General features: G+C 41.9%; 1 protein-coding gene and 1 long non-coding RNA gene across 3 annotated transcripts; one reads left to right on the forward strand and one right to left on the reverse strand.

The window, feature by feature from the left end:
- The first annotated feature begins 1550 nt into the window (after positions 1 to 1550).
- On the forward strand, positions 1551 to 7508 carry LOC123990565. Its single transcript, XM_046291171.1, has 21 exons — positions 1551 to 1665; positions 1738 to 1808; positions 1887 to 1982; positions 2059 to 2183; positions 2425 to 2568; positions 2680 to 2769; positions 2856 to 3020; positions 3123 to 3213; positions 3294 to 3511; positions 3658 to 3814; positions 4047 to 4255; positions 4492 to 4609; positions 4873 to 5084; positions 5328 to 5442; positions 5554 to 5723; positions 6147 to 6241; positions 6320 to 6450; positions 6606 to 6795; positions 6965 to 7106; positions 7183 to 7303; positions 7393 to 7508. Exons 1-21 carry the CDS (start codon positions 1646 to 1648, stop codon positions 7473 to 7475), a joined length of 2763 nt encoding a protein of 920 aa, XP_046147127.1. The 5' UTR covers positions 1551 to 1645; the 3' UTR covers positions 7476 to 7508.
- A 7777-nt stretch (positions 7509 to 15285) lies between these two features.
- LOC123990566 lies at positions 15286 to 18668 on the reverse strand. Of its 2 annotated transcripts, none has more exons than XR_006830674.1 (3): positions 18606 to 18668; positions 17992 to 18144; positions 15286 to 17471 (listed from the first exon to the last, which is right to left on the reverse strand). It is a non-coding gene; the product is annotated as an uncharacterized LOC123990566 (long non-coding RNA). The 2 variants fall into 2 exon arrangements; XR_006830673.1 differs by having other exon boundaries at positions 15286 to 17663.
- Between the last annotated feature and the right edge of the window lie 468 nt (positions 18669 to 19136).

Raw genomic sequence — 19136 nt, forward strand, 5'->3', positions numbered from 1 at the left:
TCGAAATAATGTAATAACATTGTGCAGGTTCCCGCAAGACACTGTGTAGTTTCACACACTACAAAGAGTAAAGAGTGCGAGAAAAGTGGGGGACAGGCAGACAGGCAGGGAGACAGACAGGCTCTTGGTGCTATGTTGAAACAGCAGGCCCAGGGGGGGAGGACAGAGTGAAGGCACACAGCAAACCTTTTTTTTCTCAATTTTTACTTGTTTTCACCTACACACACACTTTTCCACATTTTTATTACCCTTGGGTCCAGTGGACCCGAAAACCACATATGTAATATAAATGTGTAGGGGGGTGCCACATGCTAGCTCCCACACCTAGCTCCCACATGCTAGGTGAACAGTGTATTCAATAAGGTGTACAGTATTCAATAACAAGCTCCAGTTCCGTTATTTAATTTGTTAACCGGTAACCGAGGATCAATGCATTTTTGGTGTGCAATATACAACATGACGAAATGTGATTTTTCTGAATTAATGAGTAATAGTATTAGTGTTGTACTCAAGTCCACGTCTCGGACTTGACTCAGACTCAACAAAATTTTCATGACTCGTCTCGTGCGCTACCATCCTTACAATGGACAGAATTTAGATTTTAAAAAAGGGTTGGATCCGGTGCTTGACTTGGACTGAAATAGGTTCCGGAACTCATTTTGGGTGCAGGTACTGTTCATATTTGGGTGCAGGCGATCCACAATACTTTTTTAGCTAATATTCTATAAGAGGAACAGGACCTCAATCAGTAGAAAATTTGAGGTGCCGATACTCAGCTTCGGTGAGCTCCTGCCCAAGTCAAGCACTGGTTGGACCGCAGCTTTTAGCACTACCAAGGGACTCTTGACTTAAGTACAATGGACTCAGACTCAAACAATAGGGACTTAGGGCCAGACTCGGACTTCAGGTTTTTGTGACTTGACAACGTCCCTGAATAGTATGTCTTAGCTGCGTTGACACAGGCAGCCCAATTCTTATCTTTTGCCAACGATTGGCTGATCTGATTGGTCAAAATACTCATTACTGGACAAAGATCAGCATTAGGCTGCCTGTGTAAACTATTAATGCTATTATTGAAATAGGCCAGTAAAACCGATTTTGTCTAGAAGGGAGAGAGCTTTTGTCAAAATTGACTTTTCGTAGCAGCTTTAGGAGAACTTATGCAGCAGGTTCGAATAATTCATGTAGCAGGTTAGGAGAAGTAGGTTAAGGTTAGGAAAAGGGTTAGCTAAAATGCAAAAAAAAAACTACTTTTGAACTCAATTTGACAAAACCTGTATCCCATCTAGACATAATCCAGCAGCACCCCCCTTTGCCCTACTTGTCATTGTTTCGCTGATCACCTCCCTGATAACATTTCAGATATCAATACAACATATAGAGCTAAAATTGTTACTTTCTCTACATGAAAGAGAAGCATATCCAATGCGTTTAAATCTGACGGTTCTGTACTCTGATTACAGCTAACGAACTATGAGTGTGGGCCGTTGATTGATAATGACTATCACCTGTGGCCAGTGTGATTGGATACCAGATAAAACACCTGGGGAGGGGATCAAGCACAGTATTCCAGTGGTACAGTTGTCTTCTGTGCTGCATGTGGGTTTTTGTTGCTGCGTACAAGCCAAAGTGCTGATTTGGTGTGATGTGTGTTTTTAGACATCTGTAAGTAGCTTAGTGTTTTTAGTTTTTAATGTTTCATAAATGTTTGATTTATATGTGGTACTCTCATTTTAGTGTGACATGGATTTTGCTGAGTGTTGCTGTCTCTGGCCAGTTCCGGAGGCCAAGTTCCAAGCCTAGTTCAAGTAGGTTCTCCCTAATTGTATAAAGTTAAGTACCTGACTAATGCTGCTCTGTAGGATTTACTGGTATCTTCTCTCTAGATAATGGTTGGCAGTCTGCGTGTCTTGGCAATGTCTTGAGGCTAACATTGGACAAAACTCTGGCTGTGGGTAGCCAGCTAGAAATTGATGCCATCGGTGAGTCTAAGTACTGAAGTCATGACAAGTTGGTGTGAACATGATGTTTCAGTCTAATCTGCAACTGTTCTTTCAGATGGCACTGACATCATACCGTTGTCGCACACCTTGGCTGCCCAGTGTGGATATAGCATCGAGTCTGACCCTTGGGGCAACACCAAAGTCTTTGCATCCTTGTTGGGCTGTTATGTTGACAACCAGGTACATTTCCAAAAGGGATAATGTGGTTAAATGACAACTACCTGGTCCATTGTCAACCTTGCTCTTAGTCTTATCAGCTGATGTATACATTTCAACTTGTGAAAAGTATTTATTTAGGGCAAAATATGCAAAGTTGCCCACAATGGAAAATTGGCATTCCAGTTAGTCCCTCCCTGTTTTGGCTACTCTTATGCTTCATGCCTAATGAAAGGGACCTAGTACTAAGTGATTTGTTCCTTAGGCGGATGTGGTATTCACATTTGGCCTGCGACTCCGACTGTATGGAGATGGCCTTTCAGAGGAGGTTGAGCATGATGTGACCGCGATGTGCAGCTACTCCCCCTGGGCCTCCCGGGAAATTCTCTGTGACAGGAACTACATGGAGGTGAGGCCCTTGTGATTATCCCTAGATTTAGTTTTAAAATTTTAAATTTTAAGAGGGGTGCAATACTTTGGGGTAGAATTTATTGATCAAGCCTTGATTTGCTTTGTTCAGGTGTCAAGCCACATGGTCACTCCAGAGACTCCTGTCAAAATGGTTGCTGGCCAGCAGGTTCATGATTCCTGGGAAAAAGCCATCCCTGATGTATGTCATTTTAAGATCCATTTTTTTAAATACATGTGGAATGGCTCCATTTCTTGTCTGTAGTTACTATTTCCTTTCCACCACAGGCTGCTGGTGCTCCAAATGGCATCTGGAAGATGACATTCCACACTCCTGACCCCAAGGTCATGTTGCTGACTGATGCTCAGCGGGCTGGTTATGGTGCAATGATGACCCAAACAAGACTGGTGATCCGAAGCCCCTACAACATGGCAGAGACTTATTCTGTGGAGGTGATCATCACTGGCCTAAGCAATTTTCTTGGTTCACTTCCCTGTTATCATGACATATTGGTTAGAACATGCCATGTGACTAATACATAATTTTCTCACCAGGTGGCTGGAGTTCCTATGGAGGTCTTCAGTGTGTCCACTTACTACAAGATTGGCAGTTTGATTGTGGATTCAGCTGCTGCCTGTCCTACTGGTACATATGCTTTCTAAAGGGGTTCTCTGGCTTTATACAAAAGCAGCACATTTCTGATTGCATCTTGCCCAATTGGTCAGGTGGTGTAGTCTTCACTGAGAAGGTCATCACCTGGCATGTGCCTCGTCGCATCACCCCGCTGATTTCTAGTGCTGTTAAGATTCTGGAGACACACATGGGCATCTATGGCCAGAGGTTGGACAAAACCAAGATGGCTGCCAGACACTACAAGCTGTCTGTCACAGAGTTTCACATCATCATTGAGATTCCAGTGGGGTCCCCTGACGGCTACTACAAGGTCAGATTACTTGCACATTGTTCATTAGGCCAGAACTCTCTAGCCCAGATAATGTGTGTATGTAATTGTTTCACTGTATTTTTATCTGCCTAATAAACAAAACATGTCTTGAGTTGCTTGATTTATAAAAAATGTATTGATTGCAGAGTCACGCCCCAGATTATGCTTACCACATAACCTACACTGTTGAACCGATGCTTGAGTTGCTGTGGAGGGCAGAAAACACACAGGCTGACACAAGATACAAAGTCCTCTTCCCCATCACAACCCCTCTGATGCCCAGACCTCCACATGTTATTGACAGTAAGTCTGCTTCACTGGGACTGAAAGCAGGGGGTCTCTTCAGGATGGTGTACAGTTCACAAACACTTAGTCTGGCAGTAATCTCCACTCTAGCAGATGCTGTCCCAGTCTCCAAGGAGGTAACTTAACTCCCTGGTATAAAATATTACATTGTCAGGTGTACTTCAATCCATTTCTGGAATACTTGTTAACGTCTGCTTACCTTTAACCCATGCTATGGTCTCTCTTCCAGACACAGTTCATGAGCAGAGAGTGTTTGACATCCTCCTGGGGATTTTCCTCCATGATGTGGAGCTGATGAACATCACCTTTACCACCAGGGTGCTAACTGTTGCAGAGTGCAATTCCAGAGGCTTCGATGTCCAGCAGCACCACTTTGCTAACGGCTCCATGACCTTCTCAATAAGAGTGCCCTTCTCAGATGAATTAGTCCTGAAACGAGTATGTTCCTTTGGTCAAATTTACTACTGCAATGACTGACTCAGTCTGTAAAAGATCATTGCTTATGTGGTGTGTGTGTATATGTATATATATGTATATATATATATGAACAGGATTTTGTAAAGGGCAACTTGGTGTTTTGGCTCACAGTAAATCTGACTAGATTCTGCATCTGAAACTTGCCTCATGTGTGACATGACCAACATGTAATGCTCTTTTCTATTTAAAATATGCAGAACCCTGATCCCCTTACAACTGTGTACTTACTCCCTCTGGTCTTCGGTCTGCTAGTCCTGCCTGACCAAACACCCTTCCCCCACCCTGCTGAGCTGGAGGCCTCCCGGGAAGATGTTGGTAAGGCCACCTAGGTTAAATACCAATCGATTCAGTGACCACAGGACCCAGTAAGGTATCTGGTTAAAGCTAGTCAATTGTTGACTTCCATGCAGATTCTATTCCTATGCATTTAACTTGATTAAATGCATAGGAATGGAAGGCAACCATTTTGTTTCTACTTCAATGCACTTAATCCTATCCAATAGGGAAACTGGGCCCAGGATGAGCACCCATCCAGTGCTTCAGATCAACTTGTTCCTTAGCTGCATTTTCTGTCTTAGTTCTTCCCACAATCACTGGCAGCTGCGACCAGGATAACTTCTACTTCTCTGTAAAATACGGGAGCCAACATGATAACTTCCAGACCATGATGCTTCATGCTGGTGCATGGAGGGAGCTGGATATTGAGCTGGCAAAGCTGTACAGTCTCACTGGCAACGGCACACACTTCAGTATCATAGTGCCCTTCACTGCACCTGCTGCAGCATTTGAGGTATGAGTTCTGATCCATGATTACTATTAACTCTGTGCACGATGCCTCGGATGACTATTTAACTGCCTAATGCAACAGGGGCTGGCAACATGGTGATTTTATTTGCCCTACAAAGTTTGTTATTTTAAGGAGTTTTAAATGGTGGTTACATTGTCAAATGTCTCTTGGTTTATTTGCTGTGTTAAAGTAACAGTTTAAATCTTGTTACCTACCCCTGAACTAAAAGGAACTGTTTCTTTCCAGTTGGTTAATTTCAAATCTATCAGAGCCAGAGTGGACTTGCTGCTGTTGGAGATGCTGAACATGTGGCAACTCGCTGACCTTTCACTTGCCTGCTACTTCCCCCTGACTACAACTGGTTTGTTCTATTTTAATGTTTAACACATTTGCTTAAAATATTACCAGAATGCAGCTTCACATTAGGTCAATAGAGACTGACTTATCTGTACTTGTTTTGAACACATTTCAGAGTGCTACGCCAACGGCACGGTGACTGCACTGGCGGTCAAGGTGGAATCTGTTAGCAACTTGAACCCTGAATACCTGACCTTGAGGGACCAGTCGTGTAAACCAGCCTTCAGCAATGACCGCTTTGCTTTCTTCTCCTTCAAACTCAACTCCTGTGGCACCACGAGAAAAGTGCGACAGCTTCTAAGCCCGACTCATCAGATTATGTGGATTTCAAATCAGAGTTTATTTGTTATATACGCTGAATACAACGGGTGTCAACCTTACAGTGAAATGCTTACTTACACGCTCTAACTAATAGTGCAAAAAAGGTATTAGGTGACCGGTAGGTAGAAATGCTTTAAAGTAGCAAGGCTACGTAGACACCGGTTAGTCAGGCTGAGGTAGATATGGTTAAAGGGACCATGCATACATGATGACCACAGTAGTGTAAAAGAGGGGTGTGTGGGACAATGTGCGATCTAGGATTTGATCAGCACACCTACTGACACTATGCATATGGGTCCATGTATTATGATTCGACCTCTGTATCGTGAATGACATTCTTCAAACTGTACTGGAATATTGCATGTCTAATTGTTCTTATCTTTCTAGTTCTTTGACAATGTCATGGTGTATGAGAATGAAATTGCCCTGCCATACAACACAGGCAAACAAAGTAGGAAAGGTCCCTTCACTCCAGAGTATCGGTAAGAATACATGCCACTATGTTGTGAATGATTTTTCCATCCTGTGTGTTTTGTCACTGTTTGGCCCTCATGTTTCAGGCACACTATCTCTTGCTACTACCTGCTCAACTACACAAAGACCATGGCATTCCGTGCTAGCCCAAGGAGCACTAACCCTGTGGCAGATCCTGGGGTGGGACATCTGGTGGTCCAAATCAGACTGTCTCAGGGTAAGATGAATTTAAGTGTGACTGTCCCAAATCAGCCTTCTAGTCAGACTGCTTGGGTTAATAGTTCTAAACTGAACTACATTTCTTGACAAATTAAGAAATCATGTTAATGTAATAAACATTCATGTAGATCCTGTTCACTGGCTCTCTTTCAGATGGCTCTTATGCCTTATTCTACCAATTGGCAGACTACCCAGTGGAAAAGTACTTGAGACAGCCTCTGTATTTTGAGGTGGAGCTGATGCAGTCCACTGATCCTAAAATAGAGGTGGTGTTGGAGAACTGCTGGGCCACATTGCACAAGGACAGGACTTCTCTTCCTAGCTGGGACCTCATCATTGACAGGTAGCTCACATGTTTTTTTTTTCTGGGTTCATTTTAGGCAGAATAAGTGGTCTCATTCACTAGTAAACTGGCTGACACGAATGGATTACTTGCCCAAAATAGTATGCATTAATGAATACAGCCCAGGATTCTTCATGATTTTTATTCTCTTGCCCACTCCGACTCTCAGCTGTGAGAATCCTGATGACCTCTACCTCACTGTCTTCCATCCCGTTGTTGCGGACACAAGGATTCAGGTCCCAGCTCACATCAAACGCTTCTCAATCAAGATGTTCACCTTCACCAAGGATGACGCAGTTCTGAAAGAACAGGTGATGCAGACTTTCCTCTAGTCTATTCTCTTAGATGCTAGCCTGAGTTGTTTTAAATACGATGTTCTCTCCATAGCTCTTTGTTCATTGTGACGCAGTCCTCTGTGACACCACCAAACCTGATGGCATCTGTTCAGGCCAGTGTGCAAATGCCCTGAGTTATGCGAACTCTCTCAGACCAACTGACTCAAAAAGGGGTATGGTTCCATTGTCTTATTTCTGGCCACTGATGGCTCTTCTCAGTATGTCCTCCAGACTCTAAAGTTGGTGTCTGCTCTTGTTCTAGGTCTTAGCACTGCAGATGCCAGCCAGTATAAGAAACAGATCTCATCTGGACCTGTTCTTCTCTCTGACTCCAACTTGTTCTAAAATATAATAAATCTTATTCTGTTTGAAGTCTCACCACATTGTTTGTTTCCACAAACTCCTTTCGCAGAGCTTGTTCCATGCAATTAGACTCAATAGCTATTCACTAGGCCACTTCAACAGCATGTAGTACCAGACAATATTGGCACTAGTTAAGAACTCTAAATTTAGTTGCAGCTTTTTCTAATCATTGATTTGTTAACATTTACCTTAACATCTCTGCACATGGAACCCGGTACATGGAACCCGGGATGAAATTAAACCATATGGTGATCACCACATAGTCATATTAAGCATTCATGAAAATACAAGTGTCTACATGTTTTGAAAGCCTAGAATCTTGCTAATGCAGCTGCTTTGTCAGATTTTAAAGGTTTTACTGCAAAATAATACAATGTGATTATGAGGATAGAGCCCCATAAACTATTTCAATCCGCACAGGCGTTACAATCACAAACTGCAATCAAATAAATTGTTCACCTCAACTCCCTCTGTTTGCAATCCCAATGTTCATTGTTACACAATGAATGGTATTTTGTTTGATAAATTCCATTTTTATAGCCTAACAAAACATTCTGTCATTCCATTTTCGACAATACATTCAAGGTAAATACACTACTTTTCCAGGTATGTTTGGTTTCATTGCACTCAGCTAGTTTGTTTTGTAACACAACCAAACCTGAGGTCATTTTTGGACTTATTGACTGAAAGAAACCGCTTTTGAAGACTAACATTGTGCACCAATCATTTGCCCGCTGTTTCGTTGATTGCCTGTATTTCAACCCAATGACCACTGATCGTCTTAATCTAGCTGAGTAGATAGCGACTGAGCTAAACGGCAATGTTTGTTGGAAGACTAACCCATGTAGTAAACTCCAGTGTAAAAGAGGTTAATTCGCCATTGACAATTCATACCGGAAGGAGCAACGCATGTTGCGCACAGCGTTTTGGTAAAGCGCATATTCAGCTGTTTATATATCAATCAGTATGGCAATTAAATCGGAAGCTAAGTCTAGATTTACACAATTTTAGAACAGCTTCATCGCTTCATTTAGCGAATCCCAAACAGGAATATTCTTTGAACAGCGGACATTGTTTTTGACTAAGTTCTTCTCATGCTAATGCTGTTTTGAAATTTGTAAAAATATTAGTGAAATGGCTTGTGGGGAGGGCAGGCCCACAATAGCCAAAGTGAAATGGAGACAGCTGTAGATACAGCCTGTCTGTAATCTAAAGACAGATCTAGCAGGTATATAATACATTCAAACGTATGTTCCCTGTACTCTTATTATACCTGATACAGGGCTCATATGTGAAACTATTCTAACTTAACATTTTCTTTCAGTGACACTGACTCTGACTGGGAGCCCCCAGTGCCAAGGTGTCAATCCCCCACTGAAGCTGGTTCATCCAGCTCCTGCCACAAGTGTTGATTTACCCAAATGCATTTCTGCAGCCATGGAGGTGCTATGGCACCTGGCATCAGCAGCATAATGTGGAGAGGACTGAGGGTCTTCCAAATATTGAAATTGTTCTTTAAAAAAAAATTGTTTAGAATACCATTTTGGTATACATTTTGAATGGAATAACTAACTCCACCAATTTGGGCTACTTGTGTGGGACACTTGGGTGACTTCATGATAAATGTCAGTGTGCTATTTTGGCAGTAAACTTTCTGAAACTTTGCACAAGTACTGTTGCCCCCTTATATTTTTCACTGATAGGATGGGGACAATCTGAATGTTTGATTTGTCTTCATTTTAAAGATGATACAACAATAAAAATAAGTTTTCATTGTATTTAAACCAGATCTATTGTTATCTTCTCCTACATTTACAAACTTCAGTTTATTTCAAATGAAATCAAGAATATGCGTACCCTTGATTCTGTACGAGCTACAGGCAGATTTGGGTATGTCTTCAGGCAGAAATTGAAAAGTAGGGGGGTTAGCTCTGAGGTTTAACATTGAAAAATTAAGAGAATCACCAAGGCATGGACAATTATTGGCACCCAGGTGCAATACTTGGTTAAATAGGTTCTGCCAAAGACTGCAAGAAATGCATCTAGTCCTGAGCTTGCTGTACCTTCCTACTAGAAATTTGGTTTGCTTCAAGTTGAGGGTTGCCTGCTGTACTGCTGATACTGTAGGTTTTCAATTGGGGCTTTTTCTCCCATAATGGGTGTAGCTTGGTAGACTTTTGGACTGAGCTTAAGCAGCTGACTTTGCCAACCCCACAGCATTATTCCACCTTTGTTTGTAGGGACCAGTTAATTCATTTGTTCATTGAACATCTTCATTTCCCCTGAATTAAGGTGTTAGGTAGTTTTGGAAGTTCAAGCCCAAATTCTGGTCTTCCTGTTCACCAACACAATGAAGCAGTGAAAACACTCACTCCAATCACATGGCGGTTTGACACTGAGTTGCTTTGCCTCTGGTACTGGGGGGGCCTTAAGTGCAAGATATGTAATTGGTAGCTTGTACACTGCAACCCCTTAATCTTCCAATTGTCTGACTGTTGGTCTTCCAGCAGGAGAACCTGAACACAAGCACCTAACAATGGTTGGTACACACTTGACTTTCTGTGACAAGTCATCTGAATCCCATCAGTTGACATAACCACCCAATTTTGCAAAATTGGTGCTGCTCAAGTGGGTCAAATTGGCAACAAGATCAGTTGTAAATTCTCCTGGGTGCCAATTTTGCCCATGCAATTAGTTGTAATTTTATAAACAAAGGGGTTTTGTAATTGTGACAACCCAATATATGAATAGTTCTCAACTAAGGGTGCAAGTGTATTTGACTGGCAGGACAAATGTTCTGTTACCTTATAGGTAGGCTTTGAATTACTTCCCATTTGTCTGACATGGCCAGTCTTCCTTGACATTAAAGTTCTGTGTGTACCAGCGTTATTGTGCTGAGTAATGGGATGCCTGCTCAATTGCCAATTTTGGTTCCCCTCAAAATGGAAGGGAAGCTGTAATGTGTCAGTGAAGCACTTCAATAGGCCAAGTCGTTTTGTCTACTGCCTCATTACTAAATCTGACTCGCATTTTCAGGAAAGGTGTAACTAAAATGGGAACTCTTTCATTTTGGACATCAGGCTACTTGAATAAACAAACATTTGAGATGTATTACTGGTTCCTCTAAACCCTGGCTATTGTTTGACATCAGCTGTAGCAACTCAGACTCCAGGTATCAGTCATTGGCTAGGAGGGCCCTATTATTGTTCCATCACTTGTCGATGGACATTCCCACTCACCAGTGCTTGACTTGGCCTAAAAGGTGGCAGTACTGATGCAGGCGTTCCAATACTTTTGCGCTAATCTGAGGAACAGGCGCTCAGACATTAGGAAGTGACGGTATTCCGGTCTGAGCTCCCGCCCAAGTCAAGCACTGCCACTCCTACCTTGCCTCAAATCGCATCGCCAATTAGTAATTGTTCCATTGACCCCAGACCCTTTTTTTTGTGGCCCTACATGGCAGTTGAGCCATGTGGGTTATAAGGCCCTGTCCTTTAAGCGTAAGGCTATGCTTCATACCTTAACACTAACATTCTTAATCAGTTGACTGCATTTATTTCCTAATGTGTAGTTTTCAACCTGTAACATTTATATTAAACCTTGATTTTTTTCAATAAATTCCAGTCCCACTTTATTTCTCTAATCAATGTCAATTTTCAGTGTTCATTCTCTGTACTCTGTGAGTGAACATCAAGTGTGAAGTGAGGCCTTTCTAGCCATGCTGTCACAACTAGGCCTTGGACCTATTTAAGAATAACAGGCTATGTAAAGTATCCAGCTACCTCTTATACGCAGTGCCTTCAAAGTAGTCATACCCCTTGATTTAATCCACTTTACTGCCTGTTCAAAATGGATTAAAAATACTGGATAAATGCAAGATGTAAAGTTTCATGAGCTGAAATAAAAAAAAATCACATGTTCCATATGCACAAAGCTTCTCTTTTTTGCACTTGTTAATCACTGTTAGTGAGTATTTCTCCTTTGCCAAGATTAACCTGACAGGTGTGGCATATCAAGAAGCTGATTAAAGAGCATGATCATTACACAGGTGCACCTTGTGCTGGGGACAAAAGGCCCCTAAAATTAAGATGCCACAATTGCATGCTTCCATCACATGTCATGTTGATTGCAGTAATGTCCACCAAACTTAACATTCATTTCTCTACCATAAGCTGCCTCAATCGGTTTAGAGAATTTGGCAGTACATACAACCAGCCTCAACCGCAGAGCACGTGTAACCATGCTAGCCCAGGACCTACATCGGGCTTCTTTACCTGCGGGATTGTCTGAGGGTGCTGAGTATTTGTCTGTAATAAAGCCCTTTTGTGGGGAAACTCATTCTGATTGGCTGCGCCATTGCCCACCCGTAGCTGCGCCATTTAGGTTAGCATTGTGGAGTAACAATGTTGATCCATCAGTTCTCTTATCACAACCATTACGGTTTTAAAATCACCTTTGATACACCACCCAAAACGTAATTTCACAATGCTTAAAAGGATATATATTCAGCTTTTTAGATTTACCTATCGGTGCCCTTATGAGGCATTGGAAAACCTCCCTGGTCTTTATGGTTGAATCTGTGCTTGAAGTTCACTACTCGATTGACAGACCTTACAGAATTTCTGTGTGGTGTACAGATATGATTAGTCATTCAAATCAGGTTAACCACTATTGAACACAATGATTCCGTGCAACATTGATTTGTTAATTAAGCGCATTTTATACACCTGAACTTAGGCTTGCCATAAAGTGGTTGAATACTTGACTCAAGACAGTTCAGCTTTTCATTTATTAATTTGAAACATTTCTACCAACAAAATTCCACTTTGACATTAAGTGGTGTTGTGTAGATCAGTGACAAATCTCTATAATAAATTCAGTTTCAGGCTGTAACAATGTGGGAAAAGTAGCGGTGTCAATACTTTCTGAAGGCACTGTACAACTCTACAAGAAGTAGAGGCTAGTCTGCTTCTTGCTGCCTTGTTCTGTGACAGTTGAATGTTTTATATGCATTGTACTAACTTTGCCCCATCAACTACTGATGTCTTCATTTTCAGTATTGAGTCTTTCAGTTTCATAGTTATCATTAGTACACTAGTGCCCAATACTCAAAGGCTTTTGTTTGAGGTATCTCTACCCCAGGTACAAAGCACAACCATGTTTTTCCATATCTCAAGTCTCCCATATATGAAATGGATGGTTGTGTAAAAATGTTTTACTGAAAGGGGTTAAATTGATAAATAGTGACACACCACCTAAAGTCAAACCATGCAGAATGAGGCATGGCTGTAAGGGGGAGCCACAAGCTGATGTAACCCAAAATTACATGCTCTGATATTGCTACAATGTGCAATACAAGTAGTCAGTTGTCTTCCCTACATACAAACATGTCTTAACGCATCTTGGAAATATAGACCTGTAAACACAGACACAACAGGAGGAAATAACTATGAATATTTATGATGAATGTAAGCCTTTTGGTAACTGTTAAACAGACAACTGTCAAATCGGCTCTCATTCAGTGCTGTACGGTCCTGCCTGACACAAATGCATACACTTAAGTGTTTGGATGTTGTGGCTAATGTAATCAGCGCTAAGGCAAACTCAGACACCAAAAATGTATTTTAAGTCAAAGGTTGCTCTGTGGATTTTATGTTCAGCTTCTTCCAATTACGTTAGGCCCCCACTAGACTTGACTCCAAATCCATTATGGTGCCCAAAATGGCCTCCACAATAATGTTAAATGGTGGTTTAATCACCTGTATATGTACACATATGACCACTACTTAAGACTAATTCTGTGTAATTCAGCTGTTAGTAATACAACATGCCCACCATTTACACTCAAACACCTTTGTCTGGATGTATAAAAAGGTAGCAGACTTCTTGGCATGGCAACACCAGGCAATCCAAGGTCTGAGGATCAATGAGATAACTGGGAGGATCTGACAAAAGGAAAGAGCATCCAACCCAGGACTCAGACACCCTCTCCCGAACTCCACAACTTGCCCCCACTGTAGTATAAATTGTGCCTCCAGGATTGGGCTCTTAAGTCACCTCATTATTTAGAAGTGAGCTTTGATTCATTGCTAGCCTAAAACGTCTGCCTGAATCCAACATGACCTTCCACTGGCTCACTGCATTTGTGATGCACATTGGGATGTTCCGGTGCACCCTCATCCTGTTCCGGTTGCTTCTTCCAGTCATGTCCATCATCCTGGGGTTGCTGTAGATGTTTACATGAAGGTTTATTAGGAGAATGCAACCAGAATGACACTCATTGACAAGAAATGCCATCAACCTTGCACCACTCCAATGTCAATACTATTGTGAATTTCCTAGAACTATCCTCCATAGGCCCACTCCTCCCACCAGGCAGTTACTAGAGAGACTGGACTGCCATGTCAGGCCATTCAACAGACAAATTGCTTGTGGATTGCCCTCATACCATTTTCCTACCAACCATAGCTGAACCAGCCCATGTGACACCTGAACCGGACGAGCATGTGAAGAATGAGCTCATGCTGTGGTGACTCATGCATTGGTCTGGGAAACTGCAGTAATTCCAACATCCCTATAAGGCCATGCCATTTTATGACAAACAAGAAGCATCGTAGGATGGTAAAACTTGCTGTATGTGATTATTTCTGGAGGCTGGGGATTGACTGGGATATAGGGTCTTTGTACAGCATGCCTGATCAGCTCCACCTCCTCTTCAACCCTTTAACTGTCCATCAAAGCCCAGGGATCATCTCCAAATGTATATGGAGCTGTGCTATGTCCCTCACAACCAAGCTACACTAACCTCCAAGTAACTGGAGGTCACTCTCACATATTGTCACTCTCCACATTTCCTGCTGGGCGTGCCCCAGTAAGTAATCAATGCCAACCACCCACAGTTAATATAGGTTACATTTTCATCCCGACTTCCAAAGGAATATAAAGAAATATGTAGGACATGACCTACAGGACTTGGCCATATTCAACATTTAAAAAACATAGGCATCGAAAGGCAAGTATGTGTGACAGCCCTTTCAGACTCCTTCACAATCAGACACCCAACCATTCCACTACTGGAGTATCCTGAGCATCATTCAGGCTGAGATAACATTCTGGTTAGTCAATGGGTCTCATTGACATGCAAGCTGCACCTGTTGAGTGCCTGCAACTGTTTTAGAAATGGAAACTGATCACCACACAGCCCTGAATACCCCGTCAAACATACAGGAATTATACTGCCCTTATTGCGGCATCTTGCCCAGAATGACCAGTTAGCTGTGCAAGCTGGTCAGGCTCCAGAACTACAACCCCTACTGTTAGCTGTACAACCTGGTCAGGCTCCAGAACTACAACCCCTACTGTTAGCTGTACAAGCTGGTCAGGCTCCAGAACTACAACCCCTACTGTTAGCTGTACAACCTGGTCAGGCTCCAGAACTACAACCCCTACTGTTAGCTGTACAAGCTGGTCAGGCTCCAGAACTACAACCCCTACTGTTAGCTGTACAGGCTCCAGAACTACAACCCCTACTGTTAGCTGTGTAACCTGGTCAGACCTACAGAACTACAACCACTACTGGCTACTTTGTCTTCTCACCCTGATAGGACACAGTCATGACCTGTCACCTCAGACTGAATCAACCTTGCACATGTCGTTTTATTGGGGAAAGGTTAGCATTTCTAGAGTAAAGTGACCAGATTTCTGAAGAAAAAAAAAACTGGGACATTTCCAGTTTGGTGGTCAATATACAATTAAAATATCCAATGTTATTATTGATGAAAGAAAAAAGGGGGACAATTCCGGTTTCATTTATTTAATCTAACAGCCACTGTGGTAGACAGAGAAAACAACTATATTACAGAAACACTACAGACAAGACAGAACTGTCTGATCTGAACAGCCATTCAGTGGTCCTGGTAGTCTGGGTAGAATAAGAACAGAAGAGAACATGAGCAAAATTGAAACAACAGACAATAGTATATGTGAAATACTTATAATAAAGAAATAAGATGCTGATGAGATTGGTAACTACATAACATACCTATACCAACCTAATCTGTATATTTTTCAGAAGAATGTATTTTCTTCAGGATTGGTCTGTCTTTGGCCAGCTTCTCCATGAACTCCTGGCAGGGGAGGATGAAGTTTGTCTTCACAATAAGCACGGCCTTGATGGTCGGAACAGTGAACCTATTTCTTGCTGCTGTCCATATATCATTAATTTGGGAGAACACTCTCTCGACTGGTGCATTACTTCCAGGTAAGCACATGACAACAGACGCTAATTTAGCCAGGTTAGTGTGTGGGATGTTGTTCTCTTTGAAGTGTGTAACCACCATGCTCCATATCTGACTAAGCGTTGTCTCAGATGTTTTCCATTCTTTAAGTGATCCCACCTTTAGGAACTCTTGCAGGCCAGTAACCTCGTCAAACAATGCATCCTAATCGATGGTCACATTGGGGCATTTTTCCTGCAGTGTGGCTGCTGCCTTCTGGATCTCTTCACGCTGAGGTTGCCTTTTAAAAAGGAGACCAAATAAATATTTTAAGATTATTTGTGTGCTTTCCCCATGCTTGCAAGTAATTCACACCCGTAGTGAAGAATGATTGGGATTTTTCAAGAAAGCTCTCTTTGGACATGTCTCCATTTTCCTCTAGCTCTCTCAGAAGTCCTCTGACCAAAACTGGAATGAAGTTGTCATCATGTCTTGCAGTCAATTTTGCCTCAACGTTTCTCAGAATTGCAGTTGACTCCACAGCACAGCGGTCCTGGCCTTTAAGCATCTTGATCATGTCACTGAATAAGGTCAGGTTTCCATGGACAAAGGCCAGCCAATTGACCTTCAAACATTGTTCACAGGACAACAGGGCATGTGTCTTCATAAAGAAAAAAGGATTTCAAATGGCACATATATTTTCAGCACCCTTTCTAGAGCAGGGAGCATGGACAGCCAGCGAACATCGCAGTGTCCTAAAATGTTATGGTACTCCTGGCCAACAAACTCACAAAAGCTCTTCAGTCTTTCTACTCTGACGGTGAAAATGTGAAAATATCTTTGTGAGCAGGTAATCAACATCAAGGGGAATCATATCCAAAGCTGTTCTGACCGTGTTATGAATGATGTGGGCAGGACAACCTAAGCCAATCACCTCCCGCTGCAGAGCCTTTTAAACTTTGGTATGGACATTAACCCTCCCCAGCCTATTCAGTCCTCCAAAGTTGGTATTTGTGTTGTCGGCAGAGAATGCCACGACTTTGTTTTCCAGGTTACATTTTTAGATGACCGCCAGGACCTCGGATGCAATTTCCTCTGCTGTTTCTCCTTTCAATTCAACAAAATCAAACTGTTTTGTTTCCACAGATGTGCTGCATTCATATATTTGACTCACTATGGTGTCACATTTTGTCCTAGCACATGTAAACTTTGGCTCATAAAGCTTCCGTGTCAGTTGTGCTATGCAGTCCATAGATCGGTAACTATGATTGCATAGTGTGGTATGCAAAGACACCCTCCTGCACAGCTAAACCATATTCTTCTTGGGAAGGCTCTACCTTCTTGAAGAATGTGGTGACAGAGGGCAAACCAACACGGCCAATCAGAGAGGCTTTATGCTTTTTCGTCTGTTGATGTTCTACCACTGCCGTTCTTCCCCCGCTGCCAATTGGGAAAAGAGGAATAACAAAGGTTTCTGTGAACCATTCTATCGTCTTGACCTGAGCGTATAAACGGAAATTCTCTCATGTTGCCATTAAAATGGCATTTTCCGTTTCTTGGAAAGAACCATTGTACCTCTGCTCTTCTTCACTCTCATTGTGTCACTCTTCTTACTCTTAACTTTTTCTCCAATCTCTCTTTTCTTCACTCATCTTCCTTCTCTTTCTTCCTTTCCTCCTCTTCACCTTTCCACCTCACTCTTCTTCTCTCCTCTCTTCACTTTTTTTACTCCCTTAATTGTTCCTTCTCCTTCCTCTCCAATCTGTAATAATAAATAATACACTATTAGATCAAATACTTTGGTTAACAGATTCCCATTGCTTGCATCATTTCTGTATTTCATCTCAAAAACATTGTTTGGAATAATACATTTTCGGGCTCTGTAATCATATCTTTACCTTTCCTCCTCTATCTCTTTCACTCTTCTTCCTATCCAGTCTTCCTCCTCTCCACTCTAACATAAAACATTATGCTAATGTTATCCATGACAATGTCAAATTCTATTTTCAAACTACTTATTATAATGCCGAACCATTAAAATTGTAATCTACAAATAAATATTCTCAATTAATTGTGCATTCATTTAATATACTTTCAAAACATTCACATGCGTTGGATGGGTTGCTTTTGAACCTAGCTAACGTTACCATGACAGTTGCTAGCGAGCTAGATAATTTACTAACTTAAGTCTACATAGATGCTCTATAAGGTTAAATATGCTATATAAATAATTTGTGACATTATAACATGACTAGCTAGTATAACAAACGATTGTAACTTACCTGGCTTGAAGACGTTTGTGGTGATGTTTTGGATTCACTTTGACACTTACTAGCTTCTGGCCGAGTTTTCCACAGCAGTTTTCTCTCAAACTAGTGCGAGCAAGTAGTTAGTAGAAGAAGAGTGAATGAAGCTGCTATAGCAAGTAGCCCCCTCTGTTGGCCAAAACAAGAACAACGCGATTGAGACGTCAACCAGTAGGCTCTGCTGCCTGGTCTTTCTTGCCATGTAAAATATTATTTCACTTTGCGGTCTGTTCTTAACGCACAGTTAAAAACTGGGACATTTCTGGGGACAGCTACAGCTGTGGACAGGCCACCAAAAACAGGGACTGTCCCTGGAAAGCGGGGATGTCTGGACTGAAACCCAAACCGGCTGTGCATGTGCGCCATCGTGCATACATTTATTTTGTCCCCCCACACCAAACGCAATCATGACACAGGTTAAAATATCAAAATAAATTCTGAACCAATTATATTAATTTGGGGACAGGTCGAACAGCATTAAACATTATTGGCAATTTAGCTAGCACTTGCTAGCTAATTTGTCCAATTTTGCTTGCTTGCTGTTGCTAGCTAATTTGTCCTGGAATATAAACATTGAGTTGTTATTTTACCTGAAATGCACAAGGTCCTCTACTCCGACAATTAATCCACACATAAAACGGTCAACCGAATCGTTTCCAGTCATCTCTCCTACTTCCAGGCTTTTTCTTCTTTGAACTTATATGGTGATTGGCATCTAAACTTTCATAGTATTACCACAAAGTCCAAGTCCGACAACACAGTTGGTCTATCAATCACCCACGTGGGTATAACCAATGAGGAGATGGCATGTCATTGGTATAACCAATGAGGAGATGGGAGAGGCAGGACTTGCACCGTAGCCCTTGGCAACACAGACCCTTGTTGACGCACACGAGCAGTGTGTGCACACTACATTTTTTTTGCAACGCTCACGTGGGGTGTAGTCAGGGTATTATGTGGCTGACTGTTGTATTACAGGTTGCTTTCCTGTAACTTAGTTACTCTACTGTGCTTGTGAAATACTTATATGATAATATGCTGTGAGTGTGAATGAGATTAAAACATAAACACACTGAAAAACTAGTTTGCTTGAGCTATTCAAACAGGTATGGCAGTGCCAC

The sequence above is a fragment of the Oncorhynchus gorbuscha genome, linkage group LG12, assembly GCF_021184085.1.
Source record: "Oncorhynchus gorbuscha isolate QuinsamMale2020 ecotype Even-year linkage group LG12, OgorEven_v1.0, whole genome shotgun sequence".
NCBI lineage: Eukaryota > Metazoa > Chordata > Actinopteri > Salmoniformes > Salmonidae > Oncorhynchus > Oncorhynchus gorbuscha.